General features: G+C 46.7%; 1 protein-coding gene across 5 annotated transcripts in view; it reads left to right on the top strand.

Moving 5' to 3' along the window:
* LOC138503306 (ryncolin-1-like) overlaps positions 1-23,651 on the top strand; it is a 171,672-nt gene that overhangs the window by 79,412 nt on the left and 68,609 nt on the right. For all 5 annotated transcript variants that reach the window (XM_069622918.1, XM_069622917.1, XM_069622915.1 and 2 more), the window contains one exon: positions 16,072-16,206. In XM_069622918.1, the coding sequence (XP_069479019.1) occupies positions 16,072-16,206 (135 nt within the window). The remainder of the gene's footprint in view (positions 1-16,071; positions 16,207-23,651) is intronic.

Here is a 23,651-nt window from a genome sequence, read left to right on the forward strand (position 1 = left end):
AACTGCAGCAGGAAGGGCCGGTAAACCTGGGGTACCACCAACCTCTTGAGAGCACCAGGTTCAGGCTTAGTGGGCTCACTAACAAGGAGCTCACCCTCCCAATAGATCTGGAATGTCCTAGGCATTTCTCCTTGTGCCTGTGACAGGGCCTGTTTTCTCAGACCCTCGATCTCTGTTCCTTACAGAAGACCGCTCGGGAGGGTCCCCTTTCAGCCAACAGGCATTGAAGGTCGGGGTGATCCTCCGAGTTAAGAACCTCTCCCCCAGGAGGGTCTTCTACCTCTTCCCCCTCAGAAGTTGAGTTTGGGTTTTCCACTGGACCCAGCCTGTCCGGAGCATGGATCCCAATGGGTGCTGTAGGAACAGCAGGAAGAGAAGGATACCCTTCACAGAGGTGGCCTTCTTGTTCTTCCGTCTTCTTGCCTTAGGTCTCGCCTTTGGCTCGGGCACCTGACGCACAGCCAGACCCTGTGTCACCTGTGGCCTAGTGACTGCAGCAGCAGTCATGGGTACACCATCTGAGATCAACCCCAACTCTACTAAATCATTTCCTAACAGAATGTTAGCAGGGACATTGGTCTGAACCAGGACAGGAAGCTTTGCTGTCTTGTCTCCAATCATGAGTGTGACTAAGGCTACAGGCGATAATTTGGGAGGCCCACTAGCTAACCTGGTGGTTCTCAGATGAGCACCGACATAGTCCTCTGGCTTGAGCAGGGTCCTGTCCACCACTGTCATGCTTGCCCCAGTGTCTCTCAAACCAGTAGAAGGCTGGCCATTCAAGAGGACACTTCTTAAAAACCTATGGGTGTTCTTTGGGTAGTTGCCAGTACTTCTGCGTACTGGTCCCAGGCCCCAAGGGACACTAAAGAAATCTCTACAGGAGCACCAAATGTGATCCCTGTACAGGAGGGAGGAGAGTGGCCTCCACCTCAGACATGGGGTAACGGTAGCTCAGGCTGACAGCCTGTACTCCAAGTGCCTTACCTTTACACTTGGAGTCACCCTTCTTGTGATCAAGAGCCCCACATTCCCAACAAGTGCCAGGAATGCGGGGTACGGTACTGGAATCACTGGGAGCCTGCTTTGCAGCAGATGGACCACTACTCTTATTCCCACTCACAGAGGACTTATCCCCACTAGATTTTTGGGTTTTAGGAGAGGAAGGTTTTGGTTTACTCGACTGTGATTTCTTCTGGGACTCCTCAGCTTTCTGAGAAGTCCCCTTTTCTTTGTCCTTGTCCTTCACATGGGAGTCTTTAGGGGACACCCGGTGGGAGACCCACTTGTCAGCCAGCCTAGCCAGCTTAAAGGGATCCAAAATGTTCTGGTCAGCAACATACTGACACAGCTCTGGTGAACAGGCTTCAGAAAAATGCTCAAAAAACAAAAGGTAAGACGATTCAACAAACGTTTTCACTTTGTAACCATCTATCCACCCCATTATGTTCATGTGCACAGCACTCACCCAGTCAACCCAAGACATATTCTCTCTATTCTTAAAATCCCTGAACCTTTTAAGGTATTGGGCAGGTGTCTTGCCAAACTTGCAATCAAAGCAGACTTCATGCACTCATACTGACCCCTTTCTTCCACACTCAGTTTCAGAATACAGTCATATCCAGTCTGAGGCACTCTGCTTAACAAACACTTAGCCCAATCTCTCTTATCAACATCATGAGTTGCACAAGCCATTTCAAATGCTTCATTCCATTGGAGGATATCTGAACCCTCCACAAACATACCAACCAAATCTTTCATAAACTTGATGGCTGGGGACCTGACACTCTCAACGGGTTTAGCTGAAGTCCCCACTCTAGCTTTCTCTAGCTGGATTCTCTGTCATTCAGTGTCCTTGTTCTTGAGTTCGAGGTCCTTATTTTTGAGTTCAAGATCCCTATTCTTGTGCTCCACTTGTTGTGCCACCTCCTCTTTCTTAACCTCAGCATCTATTTCCAACTTGCGGTATTCAAAGGCCAATTTCATCCTTAATAACTCAAGCTCCAAGGAATTGCTGGAGGTCGGAACAGAGGCAGCAGGAATGGTGGCATTCCCAGAAACAGATTCAGCAACATACCCAGGGGAGAGTCCTCATTGTTTGCACCCTCCTACCCCCCTCAAGAGTATCACCATCAGTCTGGTAGTCCACCAGGGCAGCTATCAGCTCAGCCCTAGACTTATCCACAAAGTCTAACTCCCTGGCTTCACAAGCACTTTGGAGAGCCTCTAAGCTCATCCTAGTCAATTTACCATTTGCAATAGATTCCATTGCTTGTAATGCAGTTATCTTGTACACAACTAAACCTCAATTTAACAAAGTGCAGATATTTTTTAAGTGGCACGGTTATACACTGATTCTTAAAACCATAAGCATCCCACCGCTGCCACCAGTGTAAAGACTGGAAGGGGGGGGTCTGTACTTCTGCTCTCTATATGGTAGAGGAGAGGCACAGAGGACCCCAGCCAAGATTCTCTATTAAGGTAGCAATGGACGAGCAATCAGGGCCTAGCTTCTCAGGAGGTGATGCAGGCTGGTTCTTAAGTACAGTGTAGTCCCCAAGCCCCCCAGAAAGGAATATTGACACACTGTATTAGTTAAAACACAGTCTTTATATAATTAAAGTTCAAGGTCATATACACAATCACAATAACTCACTTTGTGCTCTGTAAATCTACAATGGCAAATATATACAGTTCTAAGTGGTACCACAATTATTATTAGATTTCATTAAAGTGCATCAGCTGTACTCTGGTTAAATGTCACACAAATCACTTAATAGAGGTAACCAACAATAGACATAGGAGGAAAGCAGTTGGTTAGAACAATTGGCAGAAATACTGGCCCTGTTACCTAGACACAATTCTGAGTGGAGATCCCCCCACCTGGGCAACCTCTAAAATAAAGCTATAACACAAGCCCAGTCCATATATTGTTCTATAGGTCTTATTTCCTTCTATAATGGTTCTACCACCCCAAAGTACCTGGAAGCGCAGAGTTCCTCTAGGAGGCGTCAAGGGATCCTTCTTGAGTGACTCCCTTTAAAGCAGGAGCCACAGATCGTCGATGGGCCTCGATAAAAGGTGAACTCGGCGTCGAGAATCCTCGACGGAAGTTCAGCAGTGTCGAGGCAGAGGCTTCGATCCTGACGGTGCTCGTCGATGACATCCTGTGAAGATGAGGCATGCGGGGCACCTCAATGTCGATAGTTCAGGACCGCAAAGAGCTTTGTGAAGAACTGTGGCCCAGCAAGGGCATTGAGTCGTCCTGCGTCTCTGGGTGGCCGGAAACCCACCGGCGGATGCTCCTAGGCGCGTCGACGGCCTGGTCTTCTCCGGCGGAATAAGGTAGGCAGCGGTGTGGACAAGGGTGTCCGTGAATCAAAAGGTCTTAGGCAAAGGAACATTCGGCTCCGGATGTCGGCGGCACAGCGTCAAGCGGTCCCCTCTTCTGGGCAACACGGCTTCGTCAGGCCTCCAGTGGTTACGGCGATACTCCAAACCCTGGTCGACAGTAATGGACTTCGACGACGTTGATGTCCAGGTGCTTCACTTCGTTCTCCTCTGCAGTCCCCCTCTCCGGTCGGCGGCCTTTCGGGGGTTTGACTTCCAGGGCGCTTCGGCGAAGGTTAGTGGTGCTCGATGGTATCTCGGAGCACGGGAAGAGGGTGCCTAACCAGGTCTTCTCTTGGATCAGTCTCGCCGGCTTTCGGCGAAGGGAGACAGCAGTCAACCTTCTTCTTCAGTTTTTGCTTCGAGATTAAGCATCAGTTTCAACTTCAGCTTCTGAACGAATTCTAGCAGTGAGAGACCCCCAGATATACTAGCTGATCTCCCATTCATTCTGCTGGGTCACACTCAGGCAACCAATCACTCAGAAGGGCATTCAGCAGTCAGTAAGCCAATCAGGCATACAGTGCATTCAGGCCATTCTCCTTCCTCTCAGACACTCACAACAAGGAATGTGTATTGGGACAAGTACCCAGCCATTCAACATTACACACTGCATTCATACCAGTTTCGGGCAGGGCTGTCTCAGTCATTGTGTCAAACACCAGAAACCAGACATCCACAACAAGAAGTGCATATTGGTCACAAACTCCATTCACCCAGGTCCCACCCACAGGGTGTACCCACAACATACAGTGACTGGGAAGGCTCCAGTCAGTCTGGCCTGGACTTCACAACAACACCATATATGATACTTCCACCCAACTTCCAGTTAGGAGGAAGGGACAGAGTCAGGGCTTCCCAGGACTTTGGGAAAACATGGTAACAGGCAATAGAAAGCAAGAGGCCACAGGGGCCATCGTGTTTCCTATCAGGAATCAACTGATTCCAATGGCAGGGCCTGGGTATCACAAAATGGAGGATACTCAGGGCATCTGTCAAATTCAGCATGGAGCTGCCACCAGCCCATACCCTGCTCTGTGGGGCACACACAGGCATAGGCTTTGCTAGGGGGTGGCTAAGTGGGCTATAGCCCCTGGTCTTTTGGTTGTAGCCCCGGATAGAATCTCAGGAGCTACAAACAAAGGGCCAGCTAGCCCCCAGTCCCAACAGTTCTGACACTAGCGTAGCCCCGGGTCTTTTCCAGACCTAGCCACACCCCTGCACACAGGTGCCCAAAAACATACACTAGGGGCACAGGGTTGCACCACCACCCATGGGTGCCATAAGGGTATCCCATGGGTCTGTACACCAAACCAAAATCAGGAAGAGCTGCACTGCCAGGAGTCCGATATGGACTCCTGGGCAGAAAACAATACAGAACACAAATGAAAAAGGACTACAGGACAAGGATAGGGAGGCCCTGTCCCTCCAATGCATTTCCAGCATCACAGAATCTAGAAAGTAGGAGGGAGACACACAGTCGGGAGCATTGAGAATGGGCAAGACTTTTCATTTGTCAAGTATTTTCCCATTATCATGGAAATTGGCATAAGGCATACGCTGCATTACTACCCAAGTCTGCAGAAAGGACGACTATAAAGTAAAGCCAGTGGTACAACAAAAGCATGTAGCACTCCCAGACACGAACCGGCACAAACTGGCTCAGACGTGCTGGCACTGATGGGCTGACGTATCTTTAAGAGCACCAAAGGGCTGCTGGGAGATGCAGTCCACAACACAGACTAAGTTTTAAAAATACAGTCACTCACAAGTATAAAAAGTCAAATAAAATGCAATTTAAAAGAGGGTTATGATCGGGTTATGCTCCCAGTGAAGCAGTAAGAAAGGGTGATGACCGCATGGCATGTGGGACACTTAGGTAGGAACATGGCCAAGAGGCGCATCCAGGAGAAGTACTCGTGGACAGAAATGTTCTCAGATGTGGAGGATGTAGTGACAGACTGCTCACAATGTGAAATGAATAATTAATCTAAGACGACAGTAACCACCCCTAAATTCTAGGACCGTCTACGGTATACATACTGATAGTCAGAGACTACACTGCCAAGTGGGTTGATTGAGATGGGTGTGGTCCTGTGCAGCATCAACACAGCTATTGTTACAAAGCTCCTTAAAACAATGTTCTACAGGGAAAGAGTACCTAAAGAAATTGTAGCCAATAATGGGGTGCACTTTATCTCATTAGCACCCTGGATAGGGGCGCTGGCCAATCAGGGGGCTCGTAACACGGCTTGTACTGTAGGGTACAAGCCGGACGTTGTGTACTGCCTGGGCAGCCAGAGCCCCCTTTCCCGTCCCCTCCCCCTGCCCCTTCACCAATTAGCACCTGTGTAGTTTCCTACACAGGTGCTAAAAAATAATTTAAAAAAAATAAACACACCTTTGTTGTGCGGCCCAGGGCCACTGAGTGCTGCTGTTCATGAAGTAAATGTTCATGTTGATGACGTCACAGTCATCAACATGAAAACGGACTTCACACGAACAGCAGCACTGCCAGCACCGGGATGCGCAAGAGAGGTACGTTTATTTTCTTTCTTTAAAAAAAAATAAAATACAGCATTAGCACCCTTGTAGGTAACTACACTGGTGCTAGTGGCGATATGGCCTTCAGTGGTAGTCTGACCCTTTCGGTAATGGCATCGCCACCCTCATCAAGCTATCCTCACCGCACTCAGGCCCTTAACTTGGGAGGCAGCCTGTTACCTACAGGGTCGGCCCTCCACCTTTTGGGGCATATCGTCTCAGTAGAGATGCAAGACTTCCTAAAGGTTTACAAAGTGACAAACGTTTGCACTGTGGCGAGCTGGATGAACTCCCCATCTTAGTTTGTGTGTGGGGGGCGAGCTGCTATTGACTGGGTTGGTTTAGCCATTACCCAAGGTGTCCCCTTCAAAGGCGGAAGGAGTGGGCTCACCAACCCCCACCAAAGCACAGTGCACGGTATGACATCCCAAGGGCTGTTGCAAATCCAAATTTACCGCCAAATTACCCACCTTCCACCTCCCCTTTGTTAGATCCTCGTCCCCTTGTAGCTCTGCTTCCTTCTATGTGTACTTAGGACTTGCAAAAAGCTCCGTTTGTTCCCTGAAGTTAGGTCAGCGCACAATAAATATATTGATTGCAATCAAAATAATCCCTTCCTCAAAGCCATCCAGAAACATACCATGAGGAATTTCCAGAAAGCCCTGGATACAAGACTTTCATACACACAGGCGCAGGAGGGTGACTCTGATAACTGGAGCAGACTTGACTAGAAACACCCGGCAGTGAAACTACCATGCAATGTACCTGCCAGGCTCTGTCAGGCCAGCACAGCCTTTGTTAAGCAATGTTCGTGCAACACAAGCAAGTAGTTCCCTGGCTCGTGGAAGTAGGAGGGGATGGAACAACCATGATCAATGCGGTCAAAGAGACAGCCAGACACCAAAGTTCATTTCCCTCTAGCTGCAACACGCTGCGAATATATGAAAGTTATGATTGGTTATTTATGTTAAATGTTAAAGGTATTTGCTCCGCGCACCGTCACCAACGGAGTTGGTCCCCAGGCGCTCTGGCGGATCTGTAAACGAGAAGGTGGGATGGGTTAGTAAGGTGAAGAGGGAATAGGATAGTGAGAGGTGTAGTGTTCTGTTGGCAACTTCAACTCGGTATACACCGCGTGCTGTGCTTGGGTGCGAGTATCAGATCGATGACAGTCCTCGTGTGCTGTTGGTCCGGCTTATGTGTTGTTGCGGTGTGGTGAAGTGCGTGCAGCTTGTTGTGCAAGAGATGGTTGTGCGAGTTTTTTTGAGTGATAAATATGCAGAAAATGTGAGCTTTTTGGTTAGTAGGTTATATGACATTTAACATGCTAACATTCACAGTTCTGTCTATGTGTGTCACTGGCTACCCTTCATAATTCCATCTAACCTTCATAATTCCATCTCCCCTGCGGACTTTCTGACTGAAACTGAAACTGCGCAGGTTACCTGGCCACCTTCTGATCTCTGGCACAGGTCCCCTCCCCCACCAGTCGCACACCTGCACTGCCTTCCCGGCAACCTCTGCACTTGGGGACTGTTTCTGTATGCCTACAGTCCCACTACCAGCACCTGACACCTTTTATCTGCACTTACCCCTGCACTTGCCACCTGCTGGCCGTACTTTTACTTACTGTTATTTATTCTATTATGTACTGCACTGTTCCCGCCCTTTCCCTCCCGCACTTTCCCACTTCCCCCTCCCATGCACTTGCGTGATCTGAATGACACCTGGCCTAGTAGGATCATTGTCTTCCGTCTGTTCCCCCTCCCTTACCTCGTTGCCCCTTGAAACACTTGTGTAGAGGTGCGTTATAAATGCCATATCATATCATATCCTTAGTGTGGCACTTGCTAACCTTCACAATGCTATCCAGATGCGGCTCAGGCCAATGTTCACAAATCTATCCAAGTGTGGCACATGCTAACATTCACAATCCTATCTAGATACGGCGCAGGCTAATGTTCTCAATTCTAAGTGTGGCCCATGCTAACATTCAAGTTCCATCTAAGTGTGGCACATGTTAACATTCAGTTCCATCTAGGTGTGGCAGATGCTAACATTTAGATTCCGTCTATGTGTAGCGTCTGCTAACCTTCATAATATTGTCTAAGTGTGGCACATGTTAACCTCCACAGTTCTATCAGGATGCGACGCAAGCTAGTGTTCACAATTATATCTAAGTTTGGCACATGTTGACCTAGACAAGTATGTTAGTATATAGTGCAAGGCAACATCTACAGTTCTGTCATGAATAGGTTCAGGCTGGTGGTCCCAAATGTTACCAATTATGCCTGGTATAAGTCTATGACAGTCTATGTTATGGGAAGGTAAGATAGAGTGGCAGAGGTTTTCTGGAGTAGAGTAATTGCTCTACACCCCACCCATGCCACACTTACAGTTTTTGTTGGTGTCTGTTAGCCGCTGGCTTCACTGGCTTCGCCTGCTGACACCTGCAGACACATCTTGGAGCTGCCATTGAAGGAGCCATTTGCCTCGGGGCCTCTAGCTGCGGGGTCTGCCCTGGGAGGGTCGCTTATGGCCAGTGAGCTGGCCAATCAGTGGAGGTGGGAGGGCTTGGGAGGAAATTGAGCACTGAACGAGTTTGAGAGCAGGCCTGCACGCGGGATTGTGGGGGTCTTATGGGATACAAATGCAGCACTATGTTGGAGGAATGGGAGGCAGGGGGGCCACATTGCACACGCTCACCTGTTTGCCCGAGTTGTAAATGGCACAGGGAGCAAGCGTGCAGAGGGTTAGGACCTCGTGCAGAACCGGAACAAAAATCAACCGGGGCCGGGGGGAGGGCACGGGACGCGGGCTGTTGCCAGGGACACTGGGATGCGGGTTTACAAGCCTGCGAGGACCGCACACACTGAGTAAAGCGTCATGTTGGGGCAATGGGGATCAGGGGGACCACAGTGCACGCGCTCACCTGTTTGCCCAAGTTGTCGCGCTTAATACCCAGAGGTTTCTAAGCGGACCCGGGAATCGAACCTGTGTTGCTCCATGTCGTCTTGCTTTCAAGGTGAGCACGTTGCCCCTGAGCTATCCTCCGAGATAACGCCCAAATACTCAGATGCAGCAATGCTATGCAATGCATTTAAAAATGTGGATCGAACAGGTAGAAGAATTCACCTAATTATACAAAGTCAAGCGACTTATTTAGATGAATCTGAAAATATGTTAGGGGAAACACAAACCAGGAGCGAATCCGAGCATACGGAATATACTCTTTGCAGTCCCAGCCAATTCCATGGATGGAAACAGTTACTAATCCCCATGAGGGACTAAAATGTAGAGTAGGCAGTGAAAGAAAGGGGGCATTGGAAGGAAGCTGACAAGCATCCTGTTGGTCCCAGGATGCACAGGGACCACCACTTCCTGCGAGAGGCAGTGCGCATGTCAGCAGCTGTGCAACAGTTCTTCTGGAGAAAGGTACACCAGAGAAACGACGTGCAAGAGTGTATGCTGAAGGAAGGAATGGACCTAGGCGAGGGTGCCTGAGACACGCATTGAAGGCCGAAGGAATCCTGAGCTTAAAGTACTTTCTACAGACTTACATTTCTTTTTTTTTTTTTGTTTGTATTTGGTTGAAACAACCTTTTACAAAAAGAAAGCACAGCAAATTTCTTTCAGTGATCATATATTACAAAAATTCTTCGATTACAAAATATATTACAAGACAAAACTAAGCAAAAATAGAAAACATTATGATGGTCTAAAATTCTATAAAATGTCCATATCCAAAGCACAAATAACATAAAATTGTGATATCCTCTTCTAGATCTTACAAGTGACCTATATCACTAAATTAAAAAGAACAGAAAGGTAGAAGGCAAAAGGAAAGAAAAATGGTGAATCAACAAAGTTATAACTAGCAAGCACCCGTACCACTGCAATTGTTAGGGAATGGGAGTCACCAGCAATTAACCAATCCCAGAACATGTCTGGTATAAAGTTCTCTCTGTGAAGGCCAAATCTTCCAAACAAACGAGATCTGGCTTGCCAGGTTCCTTGACAATCCATTAAAAGATGTTTCAATGTTTGATCTTTTGGATTAGAACACCTATCACACAGCCTTGTCGCTAGATCACCTTTACCTCTCTGTGCCAAGACCTCTCCTGTTCTTGCTATATTGAGCTGAACTCTAAGGGAATTATTCCTCATTTTCCAGTCAGGGAATTTTACTAAGTATCTTGGAATATAACCTAGGTTCTTCTCCTCTACCATGAATTGATTTGTTCAACCTCTAGCCTGCATCGTTTCTATTGTATCAATGCAATCCATTTCCTCCAGAGCTTTTTTAGCCTTACAGGGGTTTTGAATTAGAGTGTCCAGGTCAGTATTTGACCTAGATAATTTGCTCAACACCCACCCTTCCAGTTTTCCTAATATCTCAGAACCACCCATCTCGAGATGTGCTCTGTCACCATATAGAGAGTCCTCTTGTGCATCAATAAGAAGCCTAAATAAGGAGATTAGTTTCCAACCTGCTAGGGCTTTTAAAGAACTTAACCCTAATTCAAATCTGAGGAACGCCATTGAGAGGCTCATGGGGAGATTAAGGACTTTCTTCCAAACCAATCCCTCCCATTTCTGCCAATCTGTGTACCATAAATAGGGTTTGGTTTCCAGTCCATAGAGTATTACCGGGATAACCTTAGCCTTTTAGAATCTAATCAATGGTAGAATTGAGAATCTGCAATAATTTAATGAGTTTTATTTCATCTGAGCTGGTAGTTGTAGAATTTTAGTTTGCAGATCTTTCTCAACCTTACACATAGGCAGGGAGGCGTAGATTTTAAAGCCTAAATATATCAGCTCATCCACTCTCTGGATTTGCTGCCCCCCCAACTCCCAGTGAGAATAAGGCACTTTTTTAAGACTGTGGGCCTCATCACGACTTGGGCGGTAACGGTAACGCTATTAGCGCGGGCGGTATTAGCCCTACCGCCGAACTCACCGGCGCTAATAGCGCTGGATCACGAGTTCGGCGGTAATGTAAGTCCCCATTCCACACTGAGCCCATTCGGGAATGCCCCATTCCCCATTGGGCTCAATGCGGAATCTTCGCGCTAATACCGCCGGCGGATTTCCCGCCGGCGGTAATAGCGCGAATTTTCGGCGGATTTCGGCGAAATCCGCCGAAGCCCTGATTCGGCGGACCCTTAAATACGGCGGAAATAGCGCTACCGCCGGATTTAAGGGTTACCGCCGAAGTCGTGATGAGGCCCTGTGTCTAAACACCAGAATCTTTGATTTTTTCAGATTGAGGTCTAAGCCCTTTTCACTGGCATAACTGTCCAACTTATTGAGCAATCCCACATCATCGGGGTAGGCCAGCCAGTGAATCCTTGATCTACCAATCAACGGACTGGCCAACGCAAAATGTTTCAGACATTCCTCTGCGTCCGCCAGATATACGTTAAAGAATAAAGGCGCACCGAGGCAGCCCTGCCAAACCCCCTTTTCCACACTGATAGACTCTGACAGGTTCCCTTCCTCATCTAGGCGAACTCTTATTATATTGTCATTGTGAAACTCAATCAACATGGCAAGCAACCTCTCAGGTATACCCCAGGCTCTTAACTTTGACCACAGTCGACTCCTGTCCACCTGGTCAAAAGCTCAAGAAGTCCACCCAGGCCCCATACAGCAAATTTCCTCCCTGCTTCCCAGTCTTCTCCGACATGACGTTGAGAGCACCACCATTTAGAGCTGTTGAGAGACCCTTCCGAAAACCAGTTTGGTATTTGGAGAGAATTTTAGACTCCTTTGCCCATTTTTCCACTTCACCCAAAAGGATTTTCATGAAGATCTTTCCATCAATATCCAAGAGGGCAATTGGGCGGTAGTTTAATGGTACCGTCCGATCACCCCCCTTGAACACTGGGATAATTATGGCAGACTTCCAGGAGGGTGGCAGCAATTTCCTACGTAGTATCTAACCGCCGGTGGACTGAGTGAAAGTAAGGAAGGTCAGGCAAGGGTCATCGAAATACCGGGCCCCAGTTTCATATGTCCAGTTGCAGTTTCGCATGCTCATGTATTGTACTGCATCGCCCAGATAAACACATATTGACATGCCAGTTCCTACATTGACCTCAGACCGTGGCCAGGCCTGTTTCCACATTGTGGTGGTAGGAACAGCATGAGCAACAGAAACACATGCTTCACTGATACTCCGCAAATACTTCAACAGTATATATCAGCTGAAGCTCCCATTATCCACATGACGAAACAAGAACAGTTAATAGCAGTGCAAGCGTCTCTCACATAAGAGGTGCAGCAGCAACAGCAGCACACACGTCTCTCCCACATAATAGGCGCATCGCAGGCAGCAGCAAAGCAAGCTCCCCTCTCACATGACTACTACAGCGCAAATGATGGATTGAACGATTCCCTCACACAAAAGACATAGAACGGGCATGAACCGGGGAATCCACGCCCCCCCCCCCAACCTCTGCGCCATGGCGGGGCTCCAATGCAGGTCGCAGGAGTACCAGTGTCCCACATTAGAGATATAGAGCACAGGCAGCGGCCATGCACCTTTTACCAAGTAGGAACAGCACAGGCAGCAACTGGGCGAGCTTCCCTTGCACAGAATAAGTGCAGCACAAGCAGCAGCATCTCCACAGCCAGCACGGATCCACACCACAGAGCTGCAGTGCAACCATCCTTCCCCACACACCGCCTACTGCACTGATAGCAGCAATGCAGCGGGTATCGGCATCATCAGTGCAGGCTTCCTACCCACTGAACTGGTTGATTCTTGCACGCCTGAAATGGGGCTGCTTGAGGTTGCTGCACCCTCTGCTATGGGTTGTTGTGCTTCAGGATATAAACACACAGCCCTGTGGAGCCTGTGTGATTCACTCACCCGCTGTTACCCATCGCATGGCAAACACTTGCAGCTTGCTGCAATGTACGGTGTGAATAAAATGCACAGTGAACACTTCTTTTGCATTTAAGAAATAGATATCATCGTCTACTGAGATTTCCAACGCTGCAAAAAGACTTTTGCTATGTGATTCAACAGCACCTGCTTTAAAATGTGCACGTGCCATTGCAGTGCTAATTACCAACCATGAAGACATATTCGAAGCTGCACCTGGCGTGAGCACAGGGGCTCTCGTACGTGTCATTCATCATTGATTGTGGTTTCTGCTGGAGCCCATTATCACAAAAGCATTGTGAACCATGTGCTGTGTGAAAGGCACATTCATTGCTGTCAGTGTGAGGGAGTGTGAAGGAGTAGGCGTGGGATATCTCCGGGCATGGGCGTAATTTTAGGGGGGACAGGGGTGTTTGTCCCCACCCCAACTTTCATGGCACACCATTCTGTCCCCATTCATTTGGCTGGGGCACCTTTTTTTCAGATGTAATGTCCCCACCAACATTTTCAGCAAAGTTACTCCACTGTCTCCGCACTGCTCTGCTTGGGTTTAGTTTACCATCCAGTATAAAGAATGATAGTAACCAGAACAACATTCCTAACCTTGCCCCCCCCCATTCAAACCTGGAACTCTCGCAACATAACAGTGGAAAAGCTGCTCCCACTACTGCAGCCGATATTCAATGCCACTAACACTAAACACTCAGACCATACGGTCTTAGTAGACCTTTACAACCAAACACTACTCAACGCCCTAGACACCAATGCCCCACTCAAACTACGCAAAGCCAAATGACTCGATCACTTAAACTCATGGGTCACACCTCAGAGCGCTGCGGAAAGCTAAAAGAAATGCAGAAGCACTCTATAAGGGTCACTCGACTGCTACTAACAAAGAGAATTTCCTTTCAGCCTCCTTAACCTACAAAGAAGCAATCCTACAATCTAAAAAAGAAACTTACAACACCTACACCGTGCAAGCTAAATCAAACACGAAGGAACTCTTCAATGGAATCACCAGAACCTCCACCAGTTACATGCATCAAGGACGCCTCATGGTGCTCTAACATACAGGCAGCACTACTAAACAAAATAACCATGCTGCAAAATAAAATTGAATGAAAAATCTTTCTTATCTTAGACAGCGCCTCCAAACCCACAACCTCGATGCCTGCCACTAAACATTATAAACCTTTCAACTTCTCCCCTCTCACCACCAAAAAGGTAGAGGACATAATATCCAAACTAAAACCTTCAAGATGCCCGGGAGACATCTGCCCAGCGTCCATCATCAAGGAGGCTGCCAAAGGACTTGCGCCATTAATCACGTCACACATTAATACGTACTTTGAATCAGGCATAGTGCCTAATAACCTCAAAGACACCTGGGTCCTCCCTCTTCTTAAAAAGCCCACCCTAGACCCGGCCATCCCCACGAACTATAGACCGATCACTATGGTCCCTTTTCTTCTAAAAATCATTGATAGAGCAGCTTATCTGCAAATTCAGGAGCATTTAGAAATTAACAACCTTCTGGGCCTCAGGCAATCTGGTTTTAGGCCGAGGCACGGCACAGAAATGGCCCTTACTGACCTAAATAGAGGAGCTCAAAGACAAAGGGAAACTAGCCCTCCTCTTACTCCTAGATCTATCAGCAGCATTCGACTTAGTAGATCATAAAGTCCTCTGCTCGCATCTGAAGACATCAGCACACTTCTCTCACAAAGCCACAACATGGATTCAATCCTTCTTAGACAATAGAACAATGAGAGTTTTCTCTCAAACAGCATCAGCTAACCCTGCGCCAGTTGCATGCGGTGTCCCTCAAGGCTCCTATGTGTCTCCCACCTTCTATAATGTATTCACTAAGCCTCTGTTCGACGATCTTGATCATCTGGGTGTCACCTAGACTAAATATTCAGATGACACCCAGATACTCATATCTGTCACTGGTGACTATAACACCGACACCAAATTGCTTAATAAGATCTACAGTATCATCCAAGCATGGATGGCCAAACATGGATTCTGTCTCAATGATGAGAAGACAGAGCTTCTCCTAGGATCAAAACTCAAACTAAATAAACTTAGCAAGAGGTTTGACACTTTCAACATTGATGGCAATTTCATCAAAGTCTCCAAAGAGATGAAAACTCCTAGTATATACATTGACTCCTCATTAAACCTATCAAGACAGGTCAACGCATCAGCTTCATCTACTGCCTACACCTGCAAGCTATTTACCGTTTGCAGACATTTTCTCTACACCTAATTGCATTACCATACTAGAGCGTTAGTACTTTCCAAGCTAGATTATTGAAAACACACTCTATCTTGGAACTAGTCAACAGAACTTGAGAAAAATGCAAGTTTTACAAAAGAACACCATCAGGGCAGCTCTAAATATCCCCAGATCCCATCACATCTCGGAGGCTAGACGCAACCTGAACTGGCTCTCGGTTAAGCAAAGGATCGCCTACAAAACCCTCTCACTGACCCACAAATGTTTTGCCGACCTCGCTCCCACTTACCTGACCAAAAACATTGTACGCAATACTTCAGACCGCCCTATGAGATCGGCCCAGGCACACTGCCTCAATGTCCCAGGCTTCAAACTGCAAAAGGCAGGTGGGAACAGCTCCCCAGTGCTTTCAGCCAAGTTATGGAACTCATTACCCCTCTCACTAAGCTCCAAACCAGCCTTCCACCCATTTAGAAGAAGCGCCAAAACCTGCCTTTTTGCGCAGGAACCTTAGCTCACTTTGTCTCTAGCAAAATTACCTTTGTAATTACTGGCATATCTGCTTCATTTTTGTAAATGTATGATCTCATGTTTAAGTGCTGCATATCCTAGCTCATACATATTGTATATTAATGTAGAAATCCCAATTATAGATTGTAGTAATTTGTATTCCTGCACCCTGTAATTTGCTGTACATTATCAATGTATCTTACCTTCTGTAACCATCTTTGTAAGAAATGCGGCCAGATGCCCCTGGGCTTGGAGCGCTATACAAATAAACAAACCAAACCATCCTTTGGTCATCACTGTGGAGGGGCTTCAGCCCTCCCAGGTTTGTGTCCAGTGCCATGACTGCTCTCCCGATCGCTGACTAGGCCTTCCTGCTTCTCTCTCTCCCTCTGTCTTCCTCTCCATCTTTCTGCCCTCTCTGCTTTCCCACGCCTTCTTTTCTTTTCTTGCTGTTTAATTGATGGCCTGTTTATCCCTCCCTTGTTCTCAGGTACTCACCAGCTTCGAATCGACACTGAGGACTTTGATGGAAACTTGGGGTTCGCCACATACAGCAGCTTCAAAATCCTGGGGCCTTCAGACAACTATGCACTGGAGCTGGGGCAATATTCTGCTGGAAACATTGGTGAGCTTGTGCCCGGACCCGAGGGGAGGGCAGCATGTGTGGTGGGTGGTGGGAGGCAAGGGGCATAAGGAAGGAAGGAAGGGTCTGCTTCTCTGCACCCTGACTGTCAGCATCTCTGCCTCCATTAGAAAGATGTGAACCTGGGCGACATCTCGACAGCACAGACCTGTGCCTCCAGAAGGCTAGTGGGGTCTGTGCAATTAGTTACCTTGCTGATTATGTTGCTGAATCTGGCCTAACATCGCCAGCCTGTCAGAAGAGCTGGTCTGATTCCTCTACAGCTAAGCCTGTCTCTGAGTCTGTCCCTTCTCGTGGAGCGCTCTATCCAATAATATTCAGTATTTGTTTTTTTATGGATGGATGTATTTACGGTATTTAAATAGCACAAACCTAGCTAGAAATCATATGTAGGCACTTTAAAATCGTGCCCTAACTTGAACCCCATCACTAACAGTAACACTAAAACCTAGCAACCAGCTGTAACCTTCTCACCCACATCCTTGCTCCTATTCAGCCATCCCTACAATGCCTGTAGATGTAGGATGATAAGATGAAAGGTACTTGGGTATCAATGGGCGAAGGCATTCCTGGGTAACAATTTAACAAGGCCATTCGGGCTCTGCTCATGTTGGTGTAGATTTGGGAGCAGTACAGCCAGCTCCAAAATACCCAGGCATTGTTTGCTACATTTATTTGCTTATATGTGTGCTCTCACAGTTTGTATAGTTACTTATTTAAACAGTATAGTTTAATAGTTAATACAGTTGTGCAATTCCACTTACAGTAAATTTGCATAGTTAATATAGCTCCTCAGTATTATAGCTAGTATAGTTACAGATTTGCAGGTAGTAGAGTTACACAGGTATTATAGGTACATTGTTGCAATGCTATAGTTGCACATTTAACTGTTTTGGGCAGTCACTGGGTGCATAGCATAGTTATGTAGCTAGTTTAGGTATGCAATTATGGTAGTTGCATACTCGATCTACTCAATTAAAATGTGTATGTAATGCAGTTATACAGTTAAAGTTATGCATCTCGTTAATTAAAATATGTATGTATGCAAAATGTACACTACAGTGCTCAAAGCTAGGTCTGCGCTTTATAAATCCCATACATTCAAAATAGTTCCTGTTAGATGCGCTTACACATAATATACTATTGTACAACCATCATTTCAAATCTCATTAAAGTACCAAGCCCAGCTGGGTCACTAGATCAGGGTTATGCAATCTGCAGCTCGCCGGATGTTTTGGACTATGACCCCCATGATCCCTCACCAGTGGTTATGCTGGCTAGTGTGATGGGAGATGTAGTCCAAAACCTCTGGCGAGCCAATGGTTGCAGACCCCTGCTGTAGATGGTGGCTTGCTGGTGTTGGATAAACCAGCCCTGCCCAAGCACCTTCAATCTACTCTTAGGGTCTCACGGTGCTGTATGAGGCTCCTAAGTACCGTGCCAGCACTCTCAGCTCCGCCCCTTACCCGACTCCAGGTCATAGAGCCATTGAAGTGGGATAGTAAGTGAGCATTGTTAGGGCCTATTTTAGCATCTCTACGACGCTTAATTTAAGTTTCACTGGGGACTCATATAACTTTCATAAGCTTACATCTTCCACGTGTCTTGGCAGTTTCGACAAGAGCACTTTGTGTACTGGAAGTTGCAGTTTTACTGTGGGTGTGCACATCCCAGCATGCAGAGTGCTACTAGCTCAAAAGCCACACATTCCTGACAGAGATAGTCGTGACATGTGGCAGTTTGAGGTGCACAATACTGTGAGTGACTGCTATCTGTTAGGGCAGGACACTCCTGATCTGTTTTGATTTTGAATTGTAAAGCAATGCTGGCAATTCTGTTTCTGAAAGTGGGATCTGCCAATCAGACGCCACTCTCATGATGCTGCATGCCAGAAAGCATAGTGCACCCATTTACCTCTGCTGTGACTGCCTACTGACATTCCCCTGCATCCACCCTGCTGTGGCATCAGGACAGGTGCAAAGGTCACATGTGCATCCCTGACCACAGCTGCTGGAACCCAAAGTTACAACAGACAAGGGTGGCTTTTTAAATGTATTCACCCTAGTTCAAAATATGTTATGTTATGCTATGTTAAAGGTTCTTGTACTGTACACTGTTCCCACTTGTGAATATGCAATGCAAGGGGGTGGTGGGATTTGTTAGTTGGATTGAGTGGGAAAAGAGCAAGAGAGCTTTGATGTGCTGTTCAGCTTCAGTTTGGAGAAACCAGTCACTGAGTATTGGTACGTTTTTGGTCGGTAGCTGTCATGTGGTGTTGAGGAGAGATTTGTGTGGCTTGGTTTCATGTTGGGTATTGTGAAGTGGGTGTGGTTTGCTGAGTGTTAGAGGTATGGTTGTGTTTAGTACTGAGTTTGAGGGTGTGTATGCAGAATGGTGAGTTTGAAGTGTGGTTAGTAAGTAGCAATACATTTCCCACCCCCAACAATCCATCTAAATGTGACACATTAATGCTCCCAACAATCCATCTAAGTGCGGTGCATTTCCTACCCCCAACAATCCATCCAAGTGTGGTGCACTTCCTACCCCAACAATCCATCAAAGTTTGGTGCACTTCCTACCCCAACAATCCATCCAAGTGTGGTGCATTTCCTAGCCCCAACCATCCATCTAAGTGCGGTGCATTTCCTAGCCCCAACCATCCAGCTAAGAGCGGTACATCTACCTACACCCCCAACAGTCCATCCTGGGTGCGGGACACAGCGCGATACAGACTCCACACCAGGACATCTCATGGCGCTGCAAGGAACACAAGGCCAGGTCACTTAGCCAGACCAGATGCAGAGCATGACCACTCTAGGCATACCGGCAAAGTGCACAATATCATAATTGTGCCCCCAGGACTCTGGTGGCAGTTGTTAAAAGCTAACTATAAGCCATGTCTGCTTTTCACCTAGTGACTACTGAGATTACACAATTATACAGTTACAAGCAATTGATGCCATTTTATTGCCAGTTTAGTCGATAGTGAATCATTTATGACAAGCCCTGGTGTGTATTAAGCTATCTGGGCTGACCATACACAAAATAATCATGTGGACCCCATCCAGGAATCAATCTCATTGATCTCCATGAGAAGATATGACTCATTCTCCAGAGGATAAGAATACTCCATGGGGATTCAGCGGGGAACCAGAGTTTCAAAGACAGTCCTGTCATTACAATGACCACCTCTCACCACGTTGCTGATTGCTGGAGCCCTTTCGATGTAGGCAGTCAGAGAAAGGGGCGGAGGTAAAGTAGCCCAGGAGAGAGTTTCAGTCCACAGTGGGGGACCCACCATTTTGAATTCAACCATCCCACTATCTGGAGACAGAGCACTCTCGAATTGACATCAGAAGGCAAAGGACACTTGTTACAGCAGTCTGGATTCATTTGAGCTCCAGGGAGTTAAGCTCTTCTCCCAAACCATACCAATGGGAATATTTGGGATGACTTCTCGGAATCAATGGCTGTCTGCTGCCTGAACACTGAACTAAGTTCCTGCTCACTGCAGGTGAAGGATCTCTTCAGGTGCTCTCTGTCAACATTCCTGGAATGAAAGTGCAGAATCAAGGACTCACCTTGCCCCTGGAGACCCTGCAATGGGTCTCCCAGCAATTAGAAAGCATCCCAAGCATGTCTCCCACCTCAAAATGCTTTTTTAGCCAGCTTGATCATGCTTGACTCACTTTGAGATGCTACAGGACCTGTGATGCGGTCTTTGGCACCCCAAGCACTCAATCCTCTTATCTGCTTTTCGCTCCATCTTGAGGCCGACTTGACCCATTAAAGACAACTGGTTTCCATCCTTTTGACTGCAGGCTCAACTCTGTTGAAGTAACTGATTCACTGTGTCTTGACCGCTGACTTGATCCAACGGAAGCACCGTCTCAACCAGACTCGATTGCTGACTTGGCCCGCTGGAAGCCATTGACTTCACCCGTCTCGAACACTTATTCAACCCAGCAGAAGCATTGTCTCGATGACGACTTGAACACCGTCTTGATCTGCTGGAAGTCATCGTCTCGACCCATCTCAAAAGCTGATCAAAAACACTTGAATTAAATTGCAATGCTTATTTCTAAAGATCATGTATAGTATATATATATAGTAGGCATCATAAGAATGTTACTCTTGTCGTACTGAGGAAAGGACATTGTCAAAGGCAAGAAAACACATATTTTCTAATTCAAGGTAATCATTCAAAGATGCAGAGTCTGGTAGACTCCTATTGTGCTCCTTCCAAATACACACATGAGAAAGGAAAGGGGTCAGATAGCTGCAATAAGGGGTATCCGGATACTTTGCATCAAATCATCAAATATCATTTTGGGAACATAAGGATTACCAGAAATCTCGTATTTGGGGTCCATTGTATATGCGATTGTACTCCCTTTCACACCTGGTATGGAAACCTTTGTGCGTCAGTCGACCACTCCTTTAGTTACATGGGCTACACATATTTTCAACTTTGCTTAGCTTCTTGCAATGCTTAAGCTGTGACAGACACTTCTTATGCTCTGCTCCCAGATATTGTTATGCAACTCAATAGGACCTCCTGTACAGAGGAGGGGGTTTCACTGACGGGCCCATAGATCAGGCTGCACCCTCTACTACTTGTAAGGCAAGATAGCTGCACCATGTGAGGACTGGGGGTGCAGGATTCACTTACCACAACACCACGCAATAATGTGGACTCAGTAGTTTGGCAAAGGGAAGTCTGTTTAATGACAAGTACATCAAACAGAGAAACAAATGGAAATCAGCAGCATTGCGATCACCTGTCTCGCTCCAACTTCCTCGAACTTCAGTTGAATAGTAATTCTTATAGGCAATATTCGTCATCATTGACATCTAATTCTACAAAACTTGACATGCAATATAATTGGTTAGGAAAGGTAACTTAAGTATAGGTGCTATATCTGTATATGATAATAAAGCATGTGGGTTGGATAATTCTTATCGGGTGGGTGTCTAGGCCCATCCCACTACATCACACGTGATTGACGTCACTACAAGTACAACGTCCTATTGGTTCTACTATCTATAGGACTCCAGATAACCTGGTCCATTGTGATTGGGCAGGTTACACCCCTAGACATAAATCCCCATTTTAATTAGCAGCATGCAGCATGAACACCCATGTGCCTGGTGTCCCAAGTTTCACCCTGCCTCCCTTCCATCAATCAGTATTTTAGGGCTATGTGTCAATTAGTTGGCTGGGCATGGCCTCGAAACTGTAGCCTCTTATCAGGAAATGTTATGGCATCCTAGGGTCCTGGATGACATCAGGCGGTGGTACCTCTTTGCGCCTGGCCGGTCACGTGTCTGTTCACCATGAATCTGCTTCAGTTTCCAGCTTTTAGTGTATTTAATTCTGTTTCGGCCTCGCCACCTGCATGGGCCCCCGTTATCTTGACCTTCATGGGGCAGGCTAGTATGCTCTGAAGTTTGAGTCTTGTTGTTTCCTGCGTCCATTACATATATTTTCACAACTGCTCGCACTGGCGTGCTATCTTAGATAGCCATTTTGTTAATTCACGAGTCCGTTAAGGCCCTTGTGTCGTTTCCACTGGCCTTCCATTAGGGCTCTTTAGGTCTCTTCATGGACTATATGTAGGTACTCTTCGTTTCGTCTCAGCGGCTGGTACGGCTGTCTGATATGGTACCGTGCTGCCCAGGGTTGTCTGGTTATGGGCGCTTCAACAGGCATGGATCTTCTGATGTATACTGGGCAAAGTCCCAGTGCAGCTCTTTGATGATTCATTTGCTCCTCATACATCACATACCTTGGCGAGTACGCTCCTGGGACCTCGAAATGAGGAGATGTGGTGCAGGCCATGTCTGGGACCTCCTCTACACTCCCCCCTCTAGTCGGTTCATCGAACACTTTTGAAACCTTTTTTGTATTTATTTCTTTTGATTCTTCGGTGTCATGCTCATCATCTTCAGGATTTGTTCATGATGGTGTGAATGTGTGTGTCTTTTGAGTCCATATTATTATCACTCCTTTCAAACTCCCTGCTGTTTTCACATGTTCTTGTTTGTTCCATGTCATTAGCTGACATTGTCCATTTGGACTGCAGTAGATCAATTTTCCTTCATATCGTCTTCGTTTCTTAGGATATGTGAACTTTGTTCCTTCTGGTGCAAATTTGCTGACTTTCACAAAGTCTCTTATTTCTTCATCAGTCAGGTCTCTGGGCTTCCACCCTGGTTCAACATCAACCATTATTTTCACCCCTATGGCTTTCTTCGCAGTTTTCTGGCACTGTGCAATGATTATCTTGATAACTCAGGATCCTAGCAACACCAGTTCTAGTAGGGCTCCCGGAACCTTGAATATATCTGCCATCCATTGTGGGACCCACGAGAATAGGTCTCCAAACCAGCTGTCATCGTCCACTTCATCACTTTCATCGATCATCTGGTTTTTCAAGTTTGTCAACATACTTATGGCTTCTGTTAAGGTTCTGTTTTCTTCATCGTGTGATGGTAAAAATGTGCAACACGATTCTCTGATTTTTGCACAAACACCTCCATCCATTGCTGTGATCATGTCAAGCACATATCTGTTTTGGAGGGTCATCTGTCTGATTGCTCTTAGCTCTTCTTTGATCGCGTTGAATTCTTTTATAGTGGTATTGATAGTCTGCAATAACTCCCATCTGGTTATCTGCAACCATTTAGCATTCACTCCAATTTGAATGTGTGGCAAGAGCATTGTGGTGAATACTGTTGAGGTGAGGCTGTACAGCCTGTGTTCATATGGGATTGCATGGAATGCCTCTTCTGATTTGGTAGAAAAGTAATTTTCTCTCTTCATTCTGGATACCAATTCCACAGCTCTCCTTCTTCTTAGATGAGCATCTGCTTTCGGGAAACTGTCCAACTTCAGGTCATTCTTAGGGATCACTAGCACGGGAACGTGGATGTTCACCAGTGTGCATATGCCTCCCCAGTTTTTTCAGCAGCCTTATGTATGCCTTGGACCCACATGCCCAGTAATGGTCCATAATGACTGCGGTTCTTGTGTCATTCCTGGGGCTTCAAAGATTTGTCCGCAGTTTACATTCTCTCCCATCTTCCTCGTGCCATTACTTCTGAAGCATAGCTTTGGGCTTTCCAGTGGTACTATCTGTCGGGGTCCTCCTCTGTCTTCGACCCATGTTAGCAGCTTTATCAATTTAGGCCATAGAGGTTTGCATAATTTCTGCGAATTCTCTATTGCTTCTCGGCAGGCTCCAAAGACCATCCAAGCTCGGCAGATTACTACTCCTTCTTCCCATCCATCTGGTGAAACCACAGTTCCCCAAATCTACATTTGGCCTCTGTTCTTCCAGATTTGAGCTTCATCTGCAGCTTTTCCTTGAACATTCAGTCTTGCGTTTACTTTCCATCTTATCCCTGATCCTTTGACGCCAGGG

Source organism: Ambystoma mexicanum, chromosome 11, assembly GCF_040938575.1.
Source record: "Ambystoma mexicanum isolate Mex_15411 chromosome 11, UKY_AmexF1_1, whole genome shotgun sequence".
Classification (NCBI taxonomy): Eukaryota; Metazoa; Chordata; class Amphibia; order Caudata; family Ambystomatidae; genus Ambystoma; species Ambystoma mexicanum.